Consider the following 16307-nt stretch of genomic DNA (forward strand, 5'->3'; position numbering starts at 1 on the left):
AGCTACGACCCATTTTTAATGTTCTGGCAGAAGGAAGGAGGTTGTCACAGGATTTTACGGTACATGGCTACATCCATTTTCCCATTGATGCTGTAAAGTAGTCCTGTGCCCTTAGCAGATAAACAGCCCCAAAACATAATGTTTCATCATAATCTCCATACTTTACAGTGGGGACGGTGTTCTTTGGATCATAGTCAGCATTTCTCTTAATTCAAATGCTCAATTTTTGTCTCATCTGACCACAGCACCTTCTCCCAATCAATCTCAGAATCATCCATGGATTTTAATCCATTACAGTGTAATGTGTTACCAATGGTTTTATTGGTGACTGCGGTCTCAGCTTCCTTGAGATCATTAACAAGTTCCCCTTGTAGTTTTAGGCTGATCTCTCACATTTCTCATGATAAAGGAGACCCCGCGAGGTAAGATTTTGCATGGAGCCCCAGATCGATGTCGACTGAGTCAATTTGATTCCATTCCAGCTTTGTGCAGGTCTAGGATCTTGTTCCTGACATCCTTAGAAAGCTCCTTGGTCATGCTTATGTTGTAGAGGTTAGAGTCTGACTGATTAATTGAGTCTGTTGACAGGAATCTTTTATATAGGTGACAATTTAAGACAGCTATCTTTAATGCAGGTAATGAGTTGATTAGGAGCATCTAACTGGGCTGTAGGAGCCAGAACTTTAAATGGTTGGTAGGGGATCAAATACTTATTTTTCTTTGCAAAATGCAAATGATATAGTTATATAGTTTTTACAATGTGATTTTCTGAATTTTATTTTTGATATTCTATCTCTCACTGCTAAAATTAATATACCCTTAAAATTATAGACTGTTCATGTCTGTGTCAGTGGACAAACTTACAAAATCAGCAAGAGATGAAATAATTATTTCCTTCACTGTATGTCTATAATAGATTTGACAAAATGGAATCAAAAGTCCATAATTTCCTTAAATTTGAAATCTAAATGCCTCTTACTGTGGGAATTCTGCAGGATACTCTGGATGAATATTTGGACATCCAAAAACAGACAAACCCACACAGACCAGCTCCAGCAGATGAGAATAACAGAAGCCCTCGGTGGGTTTACTTGGATCTGGGTGTTTTGATGAGTTTCAAATATGTTTCTTTAGAACAAAAACATGGTGCATTTATTGTGTCTACATTCATTTCCTGAATAGTAACCGTTCAGAAGAAGATAATGTCTAAAATCTTTTGAACCAATTCTTCCCAGAAGAAAAAGCTCCATGTCTCCAGTGCCAAAAGAAGTTCTCAGCACTTTAAGCAAAATTGAAAAGGACCAACAGCAGCAGAGTCAGGATCTGCAAGACTTACGAGAAGACGTACAGAAACTACAGGCTTTGTTGTTACAACTGATTCAATCCAAATCTACAACATGTGAGTGATTCATGCTATTACTGAGCTAATTTTCTTAATAATGAGGAAAGTGGAAGATTAGAACGGTGAAGTGATGTCTTCCTCACTTCCTTTTACATATTAAGTGAATGGCTTGGCAAATTCAGCAAAAAGATTTTTACTTACCCCAAATAATAAATCTCTCACATTTGTGCTTATTATGTTTACAGCTGCTGCTGATGTTCCGAGCACATCTTCAACAACTACAGGATTGTAGAGAATGGACGAGTGAACTATGTTTGCTTTTAAATATGAGAAATAAGGAGTCTTCCTTAAACCAGACTGATGTGTGTGGTACAAATCCAACCACATTTGGATAATGGTTGAATACTGGTACAGATGGTATTCTGGTCATGTATTTGAATGCAGTGCTGATTCTGTGGTGAATTGCCTGGTGTAAAAGTGAGGACTGTCTAATATGAATGCCCCACTGCTCTTCAAATGTCTTCCTCAGTTTAGAAAATCAATGTCCAAGACATTTCCGGGACATTTTTCATAACTTCCATAGACAACAACCTACTGTATGTACACTAATGGCACCTGTCGTACACCTTCCCCTGCTGTGTTCCGATGCTCGTTGCTATCTTGCAAGTGTTGAAGTTTAGAAATATATCTACACTGATGGGCGTGCTAATTTGAAAGTGACGCCTGTTCAGGAAAATATCTGTTGTGTTTCTATCTTGGCGGCGGGAAATACAGGTGCGCCACTGACTGATTAAAACCCTGACAACAGTCAACACTCATCCGTCCAATCCTGTCTTAGCCATGCAGGAGTGCTGTTCACGCTCAGCTTGTGTACATCCCTGCTCCTTACACACACACAAATAAACTAGCTACAGTGCACAAATCAACAATAAACAGAATAAAGAATAAAATAACATTGCTGTTCCCAAAAATAAGCTGCTGGCGTACCTTCACAGTGTGAATGTGCCCTTACAATACCAAAGACACAATGACACGCTTTTAATTGACCCATGCACTATAGATTGCTAGTATAAGACCCTAAGTGTAGGTGGCCTATTAAAAGACTCTCAATGTAAGAGTTTAATTGAATTTAAAATTTAACAACTAGAACTGTGTAATAATCCTTTCCATAAAGAAACATAAAAAACTTTGTGTTTTTCCAAATGTTTCAAAGGTTTCAGAACTGCTCTTGTAGGTGGGACGTTAGTTAGTTTGGAAGTTTATTATGGCTATATAGAAATCAGGTCAAAGTCAAGTTGTGGGATCTATATTCATGAACACATTGAATATAATCGTATTGTATTATATAAGTGATGTGTAATAACATGCAAACAATTGTTGCTTCTGTCAACAGCTTGGGAGGCAATTCCATAAAGTTAAAATCAAGAAAATCAAGAAAACATTAAAAAGTTGCTAAAACAGCTAGCAAAAATAGCTGACTGATTGTGTGAGGCACCTGTGTGTTAGACCTATTGATAAACTGTAAACAAAACAAAATTTCTATGAATAAAAAGTATTTCTTTTTAAAAAGAAACATGTTAAGACATGATGGTGGTACATGAACCTGTACATGACATTTGTAGCAATATTTAATTTAATAAAAATGGTTTTATAGCAAAAAAAAAAGCTCAACTTTTCTTGAACATTTGTAACACTTTTCTTACTTTTCTTAGTTTTCCTGGCTGAAAAATATAGTCTATTTATTTATGTTTTTTTTTTTTTACTGATTTTGGAAGACATCTTGTTGGTCATGTTAGAATCTGGACTTAAAGTCACTAAAGTTGGGGTTTCTGCACATTTTAGTGGTTTTATTGTCTTTACCTTCAAAACAACAAGCTTGTTAATGCGATGATTAGCTAGATTGGGTATATTGGAAGCAAGGTAAACATAAAAAGTGTGCAGCACAGCAGATTTAGCTGCTTTTTTGGTACCAGCAACCAGACTTAGAGAGAACACAACAGACCATGGCTGATGTATCAGAGTTGGGAATTTAGCACTTTCCTCTGAGAGGGTGCCTAGTGACGCAGGATTGAAAAGAGGTAGTGGCTGAATTCACATGCATCAAAGCAAGCTTCCCTCCAGGACTATAAAAAGACTGAAGAAAAAGTCACCACCAAAAAAAAGGTCACACACTCTAATATTTAGGAACACTTTTAGCTTTGATTGCAAGATGCATTCACTGTGACATTGTTTCAGTAAGCTTCTGCAATGTCACAAGATTTATTTCAATCCAGAGTTGCACTAATATTTCACCAAGATCTTGCAGCAGCATTGATGATGGTAGAGTCTGACCGCTGCACAAAGTCTTCTCCAGCACATCCCAAATATTTTCAATGAGGTTAAGATCTGAATTCTGTGGTGAACAATCCATTATGCTCCTTGAATCACTCTTTCACAATTCCAGCCTCATGAATCCTGGCATTGTCATCTTGGCATATGCCCATGCCGTCAGGGAAGAACAAATCCATTAATGGAATAACCTGGTCTGTATTCAGTATATTCAGGTAGTCAGCTGATCTCATTTTTTCAGCACATACTGTTGCTGAACCTAAACCTGCAGACCAACTGCAGCATCACCAGATCATTTGCTTAGTTAAATCCAGGTGGAGACTTTTTTTTGGCCAGACAGTGTACGTCAGAGCTTTTTGGTAAAACTACATTTACATTTTGCTACAATTTGGTTGAAAGTGAAAGGTAGTAAAAAGACGTCTTTCTTTAGTATAAAAGACATTTATGTAAGGTTGGAATTTCTATGTATAGAAATAAGTTATTTTTAACTTTAACTTTCATCCAAAATGTAACTTTTTTTTTTAATGAATTTTTTTGGACAGTTTGTTTCTGAACTAAAGTAGCGGGTGTAAATGTGGGCAGAACCAAAGAAGCAATTTTTGGTCTGAAGAAAAAAGTAGTTTGCCTGCAGTCTGAAATACTTTTCTAGATAGATTGGACTTTCGGGGGCAATTACAGAAAGTAGAAGAAGTCTTTAAACAAACCAGAGGGAAAAAATAATTGGTGTTGTGCCAAAATCTGACTCTCCTTGCATCACACCGCAGTATGGACCTAAACATTTAGACTGGAAATTCATTTATTTACTATAACAGTAGATTTAACCTTATTTCTAAACAGAAATAAAAGAAATCTGAGGATAATCTTTTACACTCATTTTACACACATGCTGCGGGGGTGCAGGTATGAGAAGGGGAGTCGGATTCTAACAGAGAGCTAGAATTCGTCACAACACCTGGCAGATTAACGCACCAAACTCATAACTAACATTCTACAAACCAATCAATATGAAGTATAAAAAGACTCCATCCCGTAGCTGCTGATGACGGAACGTAGTAAAGTTCTTTATTCCGCTCAGTCACTAAACTGCAGTATAAAACCAAAACTAACCGGACTAAATGTACACATTTTAACACATGACCCTTAGTACGGATTCTGGTCAGGACCTTCAGGTTTAAAAAAACGGCCTTAGAAAAGTGAAAAACAGCCACACTAAAGGTCCAATCCTGTTTTTCTTTTGCACCTCTTCCCCTTAGAAAAAGGTTACAAAAGAAAGGGGACAAATCCTCCCCCTAAGAATTGGGACAACCTTTCAAGAACCTATAAGCAATCCTGCCGGGCTGATGAATAGTAGTAAAGTTCAGCCACAGCTGCTGGTTAGTTAGTAAATTTTAGGGAATGTCTTCAGAAAGAGGGCCTGTCTTAATTCATCTGTGAGGGGAACTGAAATTAGCTTTTTTTCTTCCTCCATTGTCTGTTGCACCATTAAGGGTGGAATGGGAAGGTTTGCTCGCTAGTTAGCTATTGAGACAAACTACTAGCGAAACTACTAGGAAAATATTCAAATTTCTGGATTTCTTTGGTCGCTTCTGCCATCATCTTGCCAATAATTCTTATAACCCTTTGTTTTGTGTTTTAAAATATCAGTTTAAAGGGTCATGTAAGCTTAACACTTACCCCTAGCCCTCCAGCCTAACAAGATTTGGGACACCGTATCCTACCAAAACTGAGGGAAAAGGCTAAGTGGTAGGGCCAAGGGGTGAAATGGGATTGGGCCCAAACCAAGCACTGAACAAAACACAGGCAAATTTCCCTCATACAGGGTAAACAATCCAGATAAAAAAAATATAACATTTGTCTCATAAATAACACTGCTTATAGCTGCTTAGCTAAAATTGATGGATTCATTAAATGTTTATGACCTAATTATTAGCTATTATTAGTATTTGTTTAATTTAGCATATAGCTAACCAAAGAGTTTGGCATTATTTCTATCACTTAGCCCTCAAAACAGATGATTTTACCAAATTGAAACCCTCTGGTACATAATCAAGAGGAAGATGGATGATCACTTTAACCATCAAACAAAGCTAAACAGGAGTGGAATAAAGTTATCCAAAAGCAGTGTATAAGACTGGAGGAGGAGAACATGCCAGGATGAATGAAAACTGTGCTTAAATACCAGGGTTATTCCACCAAATATTGATTTCTTTATGAATATTAACTTGTTTTCTTTGCGTTATTTGAGGTCTGAAAGCTCTGATTTTTTTATTGTATTTTCAGCCAGAATAAAACCAAAATGTGCATTTTACACAAATCAAATAAACTGATTGAGAAACTACATCAGTGGTGTCTTAATTTTTTTCCAGAGCTATATATATCTATATCTGTTTGGTTGTCCCAATTCTAAGGGGAGGATTGTTACAAGCTAGGTGTATCAGGTTCTTAAAGGGTTATTTATAGATGATTTTACTCTCGAAAATAAGGGGTAGGGATACACAAGAGAAATGGGATAGAGCCTATGTGAGGGTTTATGTTGTGTAGGCCAACATCATATTACATATTAATTTAGGACTCAGGACGCAGTGCTTAGTTGTGTGTCAACAAAGAAGAAACAGCAGACCATTATGTTGGGTGTTATTATTTGTCAGCTAAGAAAAGTTGACCCGTTTCTTTTCGGAAGTTGGGCGAACGGCTGATTTCCGTTTCCTTTGCCCGAGCTCCAGCAGTGAAGTGTGAAGATGGCGGCGGCTGAAACTGATCGTGAAGTCCCGTCCGCTCTCTGCAGCGAATTTCTTCAATTCTCAGCGAAGGACACCGCTGCGGTAGGGGACAGTTTTATAAAATAGATGCTAAACTGCTGTATTTTTGGACGGGGTGTGGGAGAAAAGCGGTTATTCCTTTTTCCGCGGTGACTGAGGCGTTTTTTTCCACTCGGGTTGTTTTCCTCAGAATAGCAGCCGCTGTCGCTAAGCTAACGCTAACACAGGGTTAGCTATAGCTACAGCTACAGCCTCTACAGAAGCTTTACTGGCTTTCTTGGTGAATAACTGGCTAGATAAGTAGCTAGCTAACAAACTAAACAGCAACAGCCACTTAATTGTGGGTTGGCAGTGCAGTTAGCTACGTATTTAAGTGTTTAATATTTAACTGTTTTTATTTTTGAGACCCGTACGTTAGCTAAATGTAGTGTTGTTTTGTAGCTAATGGTGAGGGTGTTTTTATTTGGTTGTTTTCGTCCAGCATTGCAAACTGCCTTAGGTTTAGGTTATATATTAAAAAGCTACATATTATTAGACTGTTACAGTAGCTTACATAGCTAAAACTTGCTAAGTTTACTATCTTCCCTACACAAAGATGCAAAAGTGACCAATAAAAACTCAAATAGAATAAATATGAACAAATAGACAGCAATATAACCGAGTTAGTTAACTAGGTTATGTAGTTAGGTTCGCTGATAGCTAATCTAACTACTTACAAGAAGAATTTAACCAAAAACAGCCCCTCGTTACATAAATAGTTCGGTTATCTATAAGTCACAGACCCTTTAAAAGATGTGTAAAGATCCTTAATGCATTCTGTCCGTCATTTTAACTTAAAAAAACTAACTAACTAGCTAACTAGCAAATTCCCTAAGTGACACATGTTGCTGATCTTATTTAACTACAGGATGTAGGATTGATGGGTTAGTGCTGCAGATAAAACTATATCCTTTTAAAATATTGTTTTTAGCTTCCACAGCTCAATTCAAATGCTTTAATGAAATGTTTTAACTACCGTCCATATAATTAGTTTGTATACATTTTCTAAAACACCCTGGTACAAGTAGCTAGTATTTGCAACACAGTAAGGCAAATTTCACCCTCAGTTGTGACTGAATGGCTGAAAACAGTTGTTCTTTTAATTGTGTCAGAATGTCATAATGAATGGGCCAAATGTCCTTACAAAAATCCTTTTTACACTGATTTCCTTAAAAATAATTTTAGTAATAGAACACGCTGTTACTTAGACCTGAGTAAAATTAGTACACACTGCTACTACTGTTAAAATGATTCTTACATCAGGGATTTGACCTTAACATGTTTACAGTTGTGCTATTTTTAGTACATTAAGAGAAAAAAAATTAGTATCAATATTCAGAACTGTGTCGGTGCTCTTATGGGTTGATTATGTAATGAGGGTTACAATATAATAAACTAGAGTAGGGTAGGTAGCTAAAAGCTAAAATGCTTTAAATGTATACATAGGGCCGCAACCAATGATTATTTTGGTAGTCGACAAATCTGACGATTATTTTTTTGATTAGTCGATTAGTCAACAATTCTTTTTCCTATGTCCTCCATCTATAAAAAAATGATCGAAAAAGGTAAACATGAGATTTAAAAAGCATGTAAACAATCAGATGTTGTTTAAACATGGAAAGTACTGATTATTTAGTGAGTAAATATGTAATCTGTTGTTTTTGGGCACTTTTGGAGACACAGACTAAGTTGAGTGTAAACTGTGTGAGTGAGTCATTTACCCATCTCCCAATGCGCTTCTGTCCCCAGCACTTTGTGTAATGCAGTACTGTTAGAAATTAACGATTAGTCGACAATGAAATTTGTAGTTGACAAATTTAAATAATCGACATTGTTGACTATATCGACTAGCCTAATCATTGCAGCCCTTCTATCGAAATCTGTCATAATAATCCCTTTTCTCCTAGACGTTATTGCTATGAATGAAATGTTCTGATCAGAATTGTCCAGGATGTTTAGCTATGTTTACATGTTGCTTAGAGCTGCACAGTCTTCCACATACCTTCCAGGTTTAAAAGAGAAAAATGAAAAACTTTTGCTGTGGTCTAAGAAAGGTTCCCATGCACTTTTGTAATTCAGATTTGTTTACTGTTTGGCACCAGATAGACTATTGTATATCTAGCTGACAATGTTGTCTGTCCAGGACCTTCATCTACAGCTTGTTCAAAATAATGACCAGAATTTACTAACTACTAATACTGGGTGAGTTCAGAAGTTCTGTAGTTGGAAGATTCAGTGATGGTTGTTTGTATGTGGCAGTACAGGTGTTGGTCACTTTGGCATGTTGGCTGTTATCAGGAGGCAGAAACACAGCATGTATACTGTAGTCTTCTATTGTCTGCAGTACAGCTTAACCTCTAAAGCAATCTGTATTGGAACTTTTAGCTATCATACTGTGTCATGGCAGAAAATGGCACATGAAAACAAATCTCAGAAATGAAAAGAGGACCAACTGTAGGCTTTGTGAGTCTAATCCAGGTTAGTAGGTCAGAAAGTGCCAAGTTCCATTTACCCATGTAATCCCTTTGCGCATGTAATGCCTTTGCCACGGAAATGAAATCTAAGTAGTTAAGTAAACCCTCTAAAATGTAATGAACAATATGCTATTATGTGATGTATACATTATTTACTGGACAATTACCAACAGAACTCTGTCTGTGTATGTCATGTGTATGTCTATGGTGTTACCAAATTAGCGGCCACTAGTTCTGAGAGAATGAGTGCTTATATCTAGAGTTCAGAAGTTTAAACCGACAGTATGATCTGAATTTAGTTCCTAGATCACCCCTGTTGGTCCTAAGTTTTTATGTAGGATGAACCTGACTTTCTTCACTGCATTAAGTGGGTCTGTGTGCTCTAAGAGTGTCGCTCCAAGGAGTGAAACACTTCTAACCCTGTGCCAATACAGTTTTAACACAGTGGTGTCTGCACAGCTTATTATCTGGGCGTTGCATCAAAGCAAGCCCACGCGACACGCACTTAGACAGTTCTGACTGTAATAGGACAGACCTCTCTGTGTTTTCATACAATGATGTAATTCTGATCACACACACTCTGTGTCCAAAATCCTTAGACACACAGAGTCGTTCTTGTGAGCGAAAATCTCATTCAGGTCTCAAGAGAGATCCTGTTGCAGACCCAAAGCGGCACATGAGAGCCGTCTGAGTCGTAACACAGACAGGGAATTTAGGCCTGCATTTCTGTAAGGTTTAGGTATTGTATTGAGCCCATTTTTTGCAGTGGCCCATATCATGATCTTCTGACATGGAGGAAATACCTATAAAGGGACAGCATTAATGTTTTTGGGAGAAGAAAAAAAAAAACATTTATCTCACAGGTGCTTCAGTTATTCGTAAATATCTTTGATATGAGTTTTCTGTCCATGCTGAAATGTGTGGCACGATATCCATGTGTGCTCTTATGGGTTGATTATGTAATGAGGGTTACAATATAATAAACTAGAGTAGGGTAGGTAGCTAAAAGCTAAAATGCTTTAAATGTATACATAGGGCCGCAACCAATGATTATTTTGGTAGTCGACAAATCTGACGATTATTTTTTTGATTAGTCGATTAGTCAACAATTATTTTTCCCATGTCCTCCATCTATAAAAAAAATGATTGAAAAAGGTAAACATGAGATTTAAAAAGCATGTAAACAATCAGATGTTGTTTAAACATGGAAAGTACTGATTATTTAGTGAGTAAATATGTAATCTGTTGTTTTTGGGCACTTTTGGAGACACAGACTAAGTTGAGTGTAAACTGTGTGAGTGAGTCATTTACCCATCTCCCAATGCGCTTCTGTCCCCAGCACTTTGTGTAATGCAGTACTGTTAGAAATTAACGATTAGTCGACAATGAAATTTGTAGTTGACAAATTTAAATAAACGACATTGTTGACTATATCGACTAGCCTAATCATTGCAGCCCTTCTATCGAAATCTGTCATAATAAAAAAATAAATAAATAATTTTTTTTTGATAAAATTCAAAAGGATGCAACTAGCTGTATAGGTGTACATTCAAATTGTTCTTGAAAATGTGTGCGAATAAAAGAGGAAAAGAAAAGGTTTATAATGTGTTACAGAAATGAGGGTATATTAAAGGCTTATTCGTAATACTTTTATGTATGTAAATTAGTATGCCTTTTTTAAACATTATAACTGTCACTGCCCACATGCTTATCTGTGTCCTTTGGGTTGGCATGGGTATTTAACAATACATCCACAAGCACAGCATTTTAATAAAGAATGGGGAAATATATATACTTTTAATTATAGCAGGGCTAAGTAGTGTGCTTGCTATAAATAAAATCCACATGACATTTGCTGGTGGAGGCAGAGCAGGTTAGGCAAGCAATAGCGATATGTCAGAGAAAGAGAGTATTGTGGGACTACGAGTGTTGTTTAGTTCCTTGTAGAGGACATCACAAAGGACAAGATGCTAAAGGCTGCTGTGGCCTTGCAGTGCCAGTGTGTGCTGTTGATCAGAATATTATTGTATCAACTGAAATTAAGAAATACAGTGTGATTAGAAATGTTGGCGTTATTGTCCAGCACTACATTCTAGTGCTGTCTTGCTTAAGGAATTTTCACACTAGGCTTTTTTTATTTATTTATATATATATATATATATATATATATATCTGGGAACACTTGCTTTGTGAGGTCGGTACGTTTGGTCAACTGTGAGCAAGGGAGCAGTCCAGAGCAAGAATCTTTGGTCTGTTTGTATTCAGTGGTCTTTGGTTTGATTCAAGCAGGTGTGGAAGCTATCTGCTCCAGGTGCCTTGTGTGGGTTCGGATGTTTGGTTTATTTTTGTAATGTGATTGCTTCTACTCCCTCTTTCAATTTGTACATCCTAATAAACCCACACTTTCACAGGACTGGAGCAAAGTTATTGTACTAAACTCAGCTCTGTGGAGTGAGTGCGTACTGACAGCATAAACTCATGTCTCGTGCAGGCCTGCATGGATAAAAAATAATCTGATATAGGAATGGCTCCTTTTTAGAGGAGCTCCAGCAAAGGAACACAGTAGTCATCCTAAAAGTGCTTTTTCTTACCGCTAGTGTTTTTTTTTTAAATTCAGACAGATGCAAAAAAATTGTAGAAGATAGTCACATGTGGCAGATGTTATTTTCAGGAGGCCCTAGACGACTCAAATATGTCTGAAATTTGAGATGCAAATATTGTTTTTGTTGTGGCTGCAACAATTAGTCGATATAATTGACAATGTCGATTTATTTAAATTTGCTGACTATAAATTTTATTGTTGACTAATTGTTAATTTGTAACAGTACTGCATTACACAAGTACTGGGGACAGAAGTGCAATGGGAGATGGGTAAATGGTTTGCTCACACAGGTTCCAATCAACTTAGTTTGTCTCTTCAAAAGTGCCCAAACACAACAGGTTACATATTTAATCACTAAATATCAGAACGTTCCACGTTTAAACAACATCTAGACATTTAAATGCTATTTAAATCTCATGTTCTGCTGTTTCTATCGTTTGTAGAGATGGCAGAAATAATCGTCAGATTAGTCGACTACCAAGTTATCATTAGTTGCAGCCCTAATTTTTGGACAAAATAGTCCTAATAATAAAAAAATCCTTTCTCTGACCTGAGGACTCATGACTCTTATTGTGAAGCCTACAAAATTGTCAACAATGGTAACAGCTGGACAGCTAATGTTCTGAGCTGAATTACTTGCTGATAGCTGATATACTAAACACTTGGACTTACTAGTGGAGGCCATTGATCTGTTATGTGTATAATGTAGGGTTGCAACGGTATGAGATTTTCACGGTATGATAACCGTCTCAGAAAATACCGCGGTATCACGGTTATCACGGTATCACAGTTTGTTACATATATTATTAAACTGACCCTTAAAGAAATTACAACAAAGGTTTTTTGTTCAATTAACTATTTATTGTAGAAACCTGGAACAAATATATAGATAATGTCTCCTTAAAAAAAATTAACTGTACACCATTAGGTGAAGGAAACCAGGTTTTTCCACTACTCTTAAGGTCATTAAGGGTGTATATATATATATATATATATATATATATATATATATATATATATATATATATATATATATATATATATATATATATATATACACACACACACGTGTCACACATTACATGTCCTCTAAGAAGTAAAGATCCTGTGTTTAAACTATTCAGTACAATTATTTAAGTTTAAATTATTTAATATCTGATCCTGGGTCAGTGTCTGATCAACAACTGTTGTAAACGTCCGTTTTACTGCCAAGTTGGTATATAACCAGATAGAGGGGATTTATTTCTGAGTCTGGTTTTAACACATGAAAAACAGGCACGTCAGAATTTGAAAATTAACGCATGTAAATGAATGGCGTCTTTCACATCCAGTCCGGCGAGCACCTTTACACGGACACGTGAATCCGTCGTAGCACGCACTTCACGCCTGTACCTGCGTGCCCAAATTTCGGATAACTCAGCGCTTTTGCGGGCGCTTACCGCATGGGTTGTGCACGACTACAAAGAGATTTTATTTATGTTCAGATTAAAATTATAAACTAAACACATACTTTGCGCTGCACGGCGGGGTGGTGTTCTTGGAGATGGGAGAACAGGTTTGACGTATGTCCACCTTTAGCTGTGACTTTACGGCCACATTATAAATCGGATAACCATCCTCGGGTGCGTTCGGCGGGTCTCTGAAATAGTCCCACACTGCTGATTTTAGTTTAGCCTTTTTTTAGGCGGACGGAGATTTGTTTAGTCTGATGCACTTTCTGCTGTTCTCACCGCTGTGTGCTGAGCAGCTGAAGCGGAGCAGAGTTGCGCATGCGCGGGTGAGTTTCTCCGCTGGCTTGCGTTTTACCGGTAATAAGCAAACACACGGTATGATAACCGTGCATTTTAATACCATGGTATACCGTGAAACCGGTTACCGCTGCAACCCTAGTATAATGCTATAGTACTGTAGTTTATAGTAGTCATCTGCACATAGCTGCTTGCTCAGCATGGGCCTAGAATAGCGTGTTAGGTGCAATGCTAGCTAAGAGCTGGACTCAACCAGGTTTAACTCATTATGCAAACATTAACTGTAGCTGTTCTAAACCGTGTTGAGCTAGGATGCTGACATTTTTAGGAGGCTTGGAGCGTATTCGCCCCAATGCTAACAGTTTTCCAAACAAAATTCACTAATATTTGATAACAGATTAATGGCACTATACTGGTTAGATAATTTAAGTTCTGCTGTGTAATGTAGGCCTGTCAGAATAGCTTTTAAATTTTTATTGTATTATGTGCTAACTGCTAAATAATTGTGGTTAATTATTTTGCTGTCACACTATCACACTAATGTAATGATCATACAGTAGCATTAACATTTGTGATCCTCAAAACTGAACCAGATAAAACATTTGGGTGAAGGTTGAACACTGAATTTTTCTTTCTTCTTCAATCATTTTGACACTTTTTTTTTACCACCATTTCATATTGATTATTGTTAAGATTACAGCTGATGTCATCAAAACTAATTCACTTAAATGACCAAACAATGCTTTTTTTTGCCAATTTTTAATACATTCGTGGATGGGTTTTGAGTGAAATGTAAAATATTTAAAATGTGTTTATACATATTTCTTTGCAATATATATTGTTTTTGATTTAATGTTCAGCTCTAGTTGTATATAGTTTTATGATGTTTTTTTTTAACATTGTGGGGGAAAAGGAAGCAAAAATATTCCTATAGCTATCAAAGTCTGGTGGTAATGTGCTGCTCTCCATTATCAACAACTCTCAATTCCCCTTTTCATCATTATGTTTCATTACTTCTTTAACTTGACTAGCTTTACTGCTATGGGTGTAAATATTGAGGATGAAAATGTATTGAGTTAGAGCTGTTTCATAACATTTATTATTATTATTTTTTTTTTTTTGGAATGTTTCAGCTCTCTTTTGCTTGTCAGTGTGCACAAAGCTGTGTTTAAAGATTGGAGTTTGTCTGGTCTATGTACCAAACTCTCATTATTCAGCTGTTCTGAGAAAATTACATTATATATACATATAATATATTCTAGGATAAAATCTATAAGATAAATACTGCAATAACACATGACTCTTCTTCTGATTTGATCTGTTTATCTTTATCTTCCACAGAAATGGCTGCAGGCAAACGATCTGCCCAAAGAGGTCTACCAGCACCTGGCTCGCTATGTGCCCAAGATCTACTGCTTAGGGCCCAACCTGAACCCTCAAAGTGAAGACCTCCTGGCCCAGCTGCTACTCCAGGCCCCGCTAGAGTGGTACTTATGCGGGGAAGAGCCATCAACTGGCCTGGCCAAGCTAGAGCAAAACAACCAGCCATCTCAGCTCTGTGGTCATGTCTTTAAAGTTGGGGAGCCCACATACTCCTGCAGGTAGAGTGCACCACTCTGTTATACATTTAGTCATGTGTAGTTCTTTTGTTTCAAATGTTTCCAAATTGCAACACTATACTACCAGCTTTCAGTTGGCAAAAGTTTCATGTAACTCTTAAATTATTACATCACAGGCCTGGGCCTCTTGTCCGACACTAAGGCCGCAGGCATTTCTGGCTGAATTAGGTCAGTTTGCTACTAGGTTAAGTCCTCCAGGCCAGCTTGCTGTAAGCCTACTGAGAGGCCTGTGGTGGCGTGTCTGCATGTTTAGTTACGCTCTGTTAGTACTGAGAATACAAGGAACACCTAGGGCTATTGAGTTCATTGAGTTCATCACAAGTTCATTGTGACTAGTGTTTTTTTTTATCTCTAATTTGAACATTGTTTTCAAGTAGATAGATAGATAGATAGATAGATAGATAGATAGATAGATACTTTATTGATCCCCGGGGGGAAATTCTTGGCATCCAGCAGCAGGTTACACAATACACAAAGTTAAAAAAGATAAAATATAAAATATAAAGATACATATAAATACAATCAAATAAGAAATAGAATATACAGTGTAAATGTACAGTCTTCGTGTGTGTGTGTGTGTGTAATGGAGATGGAGAATGGAGGTAGTGCAGTTGAACACAATAGACAGTGAACACCAGTTGATGTGCATAATGTGAGGATAACTGATGTCAGCCAAACAGAAAGTGCAAATACAGTTATATAATAATTTAAATTAAATTAAGCAGTGCAAAAGATACGTAAACAGTGCAAAAGATACGTAAACAGTAGATGAATTAACTAGTGAATGAACTACTAGTGCAAGTACGCTTATGAAAATAGACAAATGCATAGATTAATCTGTTTTTCTTTTAATTAGTTTATTGTAGGGAGCTTGCTTCTAGCTTCTGTTCCTTCCTTAGATTTAAAACATAGCTTTACTTAGAAATGTATTGGGGTCACCACAAGACGCCAAAACAACTTCACTGTCTCTGTATTGTTCTAAATGTCTCTGGAACTATTCTAAAGGAAGAATCACTCTTTCAGAAGTCATTTGAAGTTATTTGGGTTGAGATCAAATGACTGTTAGGGCATTATCATTTGTGATTTTCACACACTTATCAAACTGTTCATAATAGTTTCATTATGATAGAAGGGCTTTAGTGTATCTATTACTAAGGGTGAAATATAAGTGGGAACATATTGTTCTTGCTAAGAATATGATTTCTGGTGTTCTTAATCACATAAGAAACAGATGCTTTTCTAGTTTTCCTTGTTTGTTGTATTAAAATAGTATATACAGGGGCATGTAAAATCTGTCTTTTCCTTTTGGCTTGTGAGGACTAGATAGAGGATCTGTCATCTCTCCTGGCACACGAGAGCCAAAGCCAAACCTGGAGAGCCCTGTAATGGAAAAAAA

At 36.9% G+C, this 16307-nt stretch overlaps 2 protein-coding genes across 6 annotated transcripts in view; both read left to right on the forward strand.

The window, feature by feature from the left end:
• Positions 1 to 2986, forward strand: part of si:ch73-193i2.2 (transient receptor potential cation channel subfamily A member 1) — a 29118-nt gene extending 26132 nt beyond the window's left edge. The window contains exons 19-21 of one of the 3 annotated variants that reach the window (XM_022684978.2): positions 996 to 1081; positions 1236 to 1399; positions 1588 to 2986. In XM_022684978.2, coding sequence (XP_022540699.2) covers positions 996 to 1081; positions 1236 to 1399; positions 1588 to 1634 — 297 coding nt within the window. In that variant the 3' untranslated portion in view covers positions 1635 to 2986. Of the gene's footprint in view, positions 1 to 995; positions 1082 to 1235; positions 1400 to 1587 lie in introns of those variants that run through there. The other 2 variants (XM_022684979.2, XM_049481707.1) reach the window with 2 other exon arrangements.
• A 3373-nt stretch (positions 2987 to 6359) lies between these two features.
• ubr2 (ubiquitin protein ligase E3 component n-recognin 2) overlaps positions 6360 to 16307 on the forward strand; it is a 46309-nt gene continuing 36361 nt past the window's right edge. For all 3 annotated transcript variants that reach the window (XM_015605360.3, XM_007247396.4, XM_007247397.4), the window contains exons 1-2: positions 6360 to 6492; positions 14634 to 14893. In XM_015605360.3, coding sequence (XP_015460846.2) covers positions 6409 to 6492; positions 14634 to 14893 — 344 coding nt within the window. In that variant the 5' untranslated portion in view covers positions 6360 to 6408. The remainder of the gene's footprint in view (positions 6493 to 14633; positions 14894 to 16307) is intronic.

This window comes from Astyanax mexicanus, chromosome 7 (assembly GCF_023375975.1).
Source record: "Astyanax mexicanus isolate ESR-SI-001 chromosome 7, AstMex3_surface, whole genome shotgun sequence".
NCBI classification, from domain to species: Eukaryota; Metazoa; Chordata; class Actinopteri; order Characiformes; family Acestrorhamphidae; genus Astyanax; species Astyanax mexicanus.